This window comes from Rhinolophus sinicus, linkage group LG02 (genome assembly GCF_036562045.2).
Source record: "Rhinolophus sinicus isolate RSC01 linkage group LG02, ASM3656204v1, whole genome shotgun sequence".
NCBI lineage: Eukaryota > Metazoa > Chordata > Mammalia > Chiroptera > Rhinolophidae > Rhinolophus > Rhinolophus sinicus.
In genome coordinates, this window is record NC_133752.1 from 68,877,391 (window position 1) to 68,883,390 (window position 6,000).

The window sequence follows — 6,000 nt, forward strand, 5'->3', positions numbered from 1 at the left end:
AAAAGCAAGTGAAATGCTTGTGAGGTAGGCTGATGGAAGCCCACGTGGCTGGAGAGCTGCGATGGTAGGGAGAGAGGTAGGCCATGATGTTGGGGAGGTAGGCAGGGGCCAGGTCACGTGGGGGCCTTGTAGGCCTGCCAAGGACTTTAGACTACAAACTATGTGAGATGAGAACCCCCTCTGGAGCGTTGAGAGCAGGACAGTTGCACATACTTTATGTGCTAAGGGATCCCTGTGACTATATGAATGATGAACTGGGGGCCAGGGTGTGGAATGGGGCAAGAGTGGAAGCTATTATAAGTGTACCAAGCAAAGGATGATAGTGGCTTACAAAGATGATGGTTTAGATGTTAAGAAATAGCCATAGTCGTAATATATTTCAAAATTAGGGTTTGCTAATGGTTTGGAGGCAGGGTGTGAGAAAAAAAAAAAAAAGTGTCAAGAATGATTTCAAGTATTTTGACCTGAGCATCTGGATAAATGAATGGTGGTGACATTTGCTGAAATGGGGACCAACAAGAGTGGAACAAATTTGGGTGTGGAAGTAAGAGTTCACCTAAAGACACATAAATTTTACATGCCTACTAGATATCCAGGTAGGGATATTTAATAGATAGTTGGTTACAAAACTCTGGAACTTAAGGGAGAACTTCAGGCTATAGACAATTTGGGAAGTTACCAGCATACAAGTAAAGCCATGGAACTGATGAACATCACCTAGGGAACAAAGAAAGTTCTAAAGAATCTGAGAGAACTGAGACATCACTCACTTCAACCTAGAGGCTGAGAAGAGAAATAGGATCTAGAAAAGGAAAATGAGTCAGGAACAATTGATGAGGCAGGATGACAATGATGTCCCAATAGTCAAGTGAAGAAAGACTTCCAGGAAAGGAGTGTGTCAAATGAGTAAGATGAGGGTGAAGAATTAACCACTGAATTTGGCAAGATAGAGGTCATTGTGACCTCAACAAGAGCAACTTCAGCTAAGCAGAGGAGATGAAAGCTTCAGTGGGTTCTCAAGAGAATGGAAAGAATGGATATGAGGATAATGACTTATAGACAACTATTTTGAGGAATTTTTCTACAAAAAGGAGCAGAGAAGTAGGAGAAGTACCTGGAGGGGTACATGGAGTTAAGGGACATTTTGTTTGTTTGTTTGTTTGTTTAAGAAAGACGTTATTGCTGCATGTTCATGTACTGATGGGAATGATCAGTAGAGAGTAGAATAAAATGATGCAGTAGAAAGAGGGTTAATTTTAAGAGCAAAGAGCTTAAAGTTAGATGGGATGAGATCCAACATACAGGTAGAAAGAATGGTCTTTAATAGGAGCAAGGACAGTTTGTTCATTATTAACAGGAGAAAATGTAGATCAGAGAGAGAGAGAGAGAGTGAGAGAGAGAGAGAGAGAGAGAGATGCAAGTAGTTCGGTAGCTTCTATATTGGAAAATGAGTTGACTAAGGAAATTTAGTATGATTGCTAAGCAGTACTGAGCACCCACTTGAAGTTCAAGGTTATGAATTTAAGAATCAGTCGATATGGTTGTTTGTTTTTCTCTTGTTATCATCTGTTTTTCAAGTGCAGACAAGAAGTGGGTTTACTAGGCAAGAAAGATAGAGGGAGAGGCAAGGGTATTAAGGATATTTGCAAGGGAGTAATTCCATTGGTGGACCATGGACTATAAAGTGAGGGAGAAGATACAGAAGGACATAAGGTAGTGATACATAGTGAAAGGTTAATAGCATCAGTGAGTTAGAGGTCCCTTTGAGGCTGAAGAATTGATACAGGGGGTACAAGGAGGAGTGAGTGAGCTGGAAAAATAGATCATGGTTAGAGGTTAGAGTGCTTGAAATAGAGATTTTAGAAGTGGTACAGTAATTGACATCATCAAAGGCTAGCATAGTGGGTGCCAAAGACGGGGTGGACAAGATCATTCAAAGTGAGGAAGTCAAAGAACTGAAAAGCTAAGAGGATCATCCATATGGATACAGAAATCTCCATGCGTAATGGCAGGGTTGGTGATGGAGAGAAAGGCCTTAAGCTAGAGTAATTTCAACGGAATGCAGGGGAAAGAAGCCTAAGTAGGAGAGAGGAGAGAATGATAGATGAGAAAATGGAGTTAGTGATTATAGACAACTCTTTGATAAGTTCTGCAGTGAAGGAGAACAGAAAAATAGTGGTGATGGTGGGAGAAGAAGGGGTCTGAAGAAGACATAGGGTCAAGGGTTATTTCAAGATGGAAGATTCTAGAGTGTATGTGTATGCTCATGGGACTGATTCATTAGAAAGGGAGAAATTGATGCTGTAGGAGAGAGAAGGGATAACTGCAGGAACAAAGTTCTTCAGCCTTTGGATGAGTGGAATCCAAAGCACAAGTGGAGGATTTTGCTTTTCGTAGAAAGAGGCACCATTCTTCCCAGAAATATGAGAAAAGACAGGATCTATGGATGCAGATTCTGATAAGGCAATAGACTAGTGGTAAGAGAATAAGGAAGTTCCTGACTGATTGCTTCTATTTTCTCAGTAAAGTGTGAGGCAAAAAATCTTCAACTGTTTGGGGATTAAAGGTATGAAGTTTGGAGGAAGGTAAAGAAAGCATTTAGTCTGTTCTCAGAAATAGGGGAACTAGTTAGGTGAATAAAGTGGGCTTGCTAGGCAGTGCCAAGTGACCAACTGAGATTTGTGGTTGTGAAACAGAAATAAAAGCAGTCAGTATGATTGTGTGATTTTGTACAGTAGGAGTCAGCTGCTCAGGTATAGGCGGAAGGTGGGTAGTTCCATTTAATCAGGGTTGCGGTTTTGCTGGGGGAAGTATGGTGATTAGCCAAAGAGCCAATGGGGTGGTGGAAGGTGAGCAACTAAAATGATAGACCATAGAATTGAGTCTAATAAAGAGGAGTCAAGGAGAACATTAGGGTCAGCCAAGGGGTTGGAAGCCGATGTGGACAAAGAATTATTTGGGATGGGGTCATCGATGAGGGGTCAGAAGTGAGCAGGGGCAGTCAGAGCAAAGGATGTTCATACTCAAGTCCCATCAGCCCTGTTACCCTGTGAACCTGGTGAGGACTGAGCATGTAGGAAGCACTTAATAAATGTAAATGAATACTTGCTCAATGAGTGTTTTGCTGCTACAACTTGAACAATAGCTAGCATTTCTTGAGTGCCACCATGTGCCAAACACTGACTAAAATATCTCCCCTTCAAGGATCTTTCCCTTTAGTTGGGAGAAAGATGATGAAATACAAAATCTTAAGTGCTGTAATAGAGGTGATGTTCAAAGTGGCACCCCAGAGGAATGCAATGACTCACTGCAGAGAAGAATGAAGAAGGGCTTCAAAAAGAAGTGACAGTGGATAGTCAAGAATAGAGAGGTCACTGGGTGGAGAGAGGAGAGAGTGAAGAGATTCGGTTTCTCTCATTACTAGAATCTCAGTTTCCCATCAGACTCCCTTGAGGTCCAAAGACAGGTGACTGCAAGGCAGCAGGTAAATGACACAGGAGTTACCATCCTTTAAAACAAAGTGAACTCTTGCATACAAACCTTCACATTAGGTCCCCAGTTTTAGGTGGGGCGGGGTTACTCGGTGCCTCGGAGGGGCCCCAACACCTACCGCTCAGGGAACACAGAGGAATCCGTGGCAGGAATCTGGTCATCAGAGATGGGGAGAGGATCGCGGCGTTGGGAAGCAGCTTGGCTTTGCGGGCCTTGCGGGCCTTGTGGGGAGCATGGGGCACCTGGGGCTCACGTGACGCGTGAAGCTTGTGGGGCTCGCGGGGTGCTTGGGGCTCGTAGGGTGCGAAGGGCTCCTGGGGCGTATGAGTGCGGGGCTCGGAGGGTTCGTAGGGCTCGTAGGCTTCGTGGAGCTCCGGGATTCCCTCGCCCTCGTCAAGCTGGCCTTGTTCTTCCGCTTCGTCAGGCTCCTCCTCAGGCTTGTGCACGTTGAAGATCCTGACTACCAAGGGCTTGTGGAGGGCTTCGGGGTAAGCGGATCTTTCTGTCGTGTCGTGAAAATCGGACAGCAGGGGTGAACCCCAAAACTCTTGGCTCTCCATGGGTGCCCGGAAAACCCAGGCTGCACGCGGTGCCGACCCTCGCTGGGGGCCGCCAGGGAGCTAGTGGCCTTCCGCGCGGTGGGAGGGGGATGGAGGTTCCCCCGCACCGGCTCCAGCCCGCCCTCTGCCCCGCGGGACACAGCCCGGGCGGGACTAGCCCCGCCCCAGCCCCCTCCCTGCACAGTCTCCGGTTGCCAAGGCAACGAGACGCTCTAGGGACTCACAGGTGCGCAGAGAAGGAGGAGCCAGAGAGGCATGTCCGCGGAGACGGGGAACCAGCTGTTGCCTGAGTCAAGGGCGAGTACTTTCGCATGTTTTAGGCAGCCGAGGCCTTGAGCGAGAATGCACGAACGTCCAGTCTAGTTACGGTGCCACTTAGACACCTGAGCTAGGTCTGTTAGGTTCCCTGGCACAGGCTCTCCATATGCTTTCATCCCCTAATCATACTCCGAGGGGATGCCGAGATGGACTATTTTAAGGCCCTCCGTCACTAAGACAGCAAGAAGAATGAGGGAATAGGGCGACACCAGAATGACATTTGGTCCAATCTTAACATTCGGGAGAACTCTCAATTTTATTTATTTTTTTACTTTATCTCCACATGAAGTTCTACACACAGTCACAAAAAAAGCATTGACAGTATTAAAAGAAAAATACAGTCGTCTACAACTTGTGTCTCATGACAAGGCATAATGTCTGCTGAAGTGCGTTATAAGTCATTATTTTTATAAATTCTGTAATTATATTGTGAACACAAATATTAGTGCTTTTTGTGTAGTGCCTTTTTAGTGTATGTGTGTGTGTATTGATAGCATTAAGTTGTTAAATGTGATATCTTTTAAATACAATATATCAGCATTTTTATAACCCAGTTTTTGGCAACCCCCCTCTTGTTTGTTTTTTTTAATCATTATTATACTAAGAGGTTAATAAAAAAGTGGCGGGAACCTCGCTCAATCCCTGAGGAGTGCTTTGAGCTAATTTTCATGGCCATGACGGTATGGTAGAGGAGAGTAGAAGTGGTACAGTTTCAGTGATGTGTTTATTTTCAAAAGAAGGGACTAGAAATGTTAAAGAATAAGTCATCTGTCCAAGTATAAGGTAAATCCAAGAGCACCTCTTGCACATTACAAGGTACTCCTTTGATATGCTCATCTCATAGGTGCAAAACGGTAAAAGAGAAACATTTCGGATTGTGAATGTTACCTGAAATGGAACTAGGAGAAAGTGGCATAGGCGAATCAGAAACCAGCTCCCTCAGACGCACTTTGATATAGACATACGTAGTACTGGGTTGAAAATTCGAGGAGCCAAAAACTTGGGCACAGGAGAAATAAAGCGATCCTCAAAGAGTTTTAACTGAACATGTAAATAGTTGGGGAAGAGTTGTGTAAATTCACCTTGGAGAGCAGGCTGGCCCTTAAATCAGTAAAACTAGACCACCACTAAATGAAATGCCTTCAAATATCCAAAGAACATGTCAATCGGAAGAGGAGCTTCAGCCCACAAGGGATATACAGAAGAAAATCCATTCTGTATATACACTTTTATATCCTAGCATCTGTGCCCATCCAAAACTGCAGAGGGGAGAGGTTCCAAGGCCAACAGACTGAAAATGTTACAGCTGGTTCTTCAGGCCTTCTTGAGATGGCTGAGGGGCCTGAAGCCACCGTACATCAACAGAGCCATGCTCACCAAGCAACTCTCTGACATGACTCAGTTTCCCAGGGAGTCTGCTTACCGTGAGAGATTAGAATCACATAGAATGAATTCTGGTCCGCATCACAGTTATATATTGGCCTTCTGATTATACACACCAACCTCATTAATCTGATTTATGTCTTTCCTAGGAGAAATTTGGGAATCAATCTTGATTCTCTCTTTCCCTCACCCAATTCCCTACCTCCAATGCATCAACATCTCAAGTTCATTCTTCAACTATGTCTTT

At 44.5% G+C, this 6,000-nt stretch overlaps 1 protein-coding gene across 1 annotated transcript in view; it reads right to left on the reverse strand.

Annotated features, from left to right (window-relative positions):
• The window catches only part of SPMAP2L (sperm microtubule associated protein 2 like), a 43,032-nt gene extending 38,844 nt beyond the window's left edge, over window positions 1–4,188 (reverse strand). The window contains exon 1 of the mRNA XM_019740090.2: window positions 3,611–4,188. Within this exon, the coding sequence (XP_019595649.2) occupies window positions 3,611–4,052 (442 nt within the window). The 5' untranslated portion in view covers window positions 4,053–4,188. The remainder of the gene's footprint in view (window positions 1–3,610) is intronic.
• Between the last annotated feature and the right edge of the window lie 1,812 nt (window positions 4,189–6,000).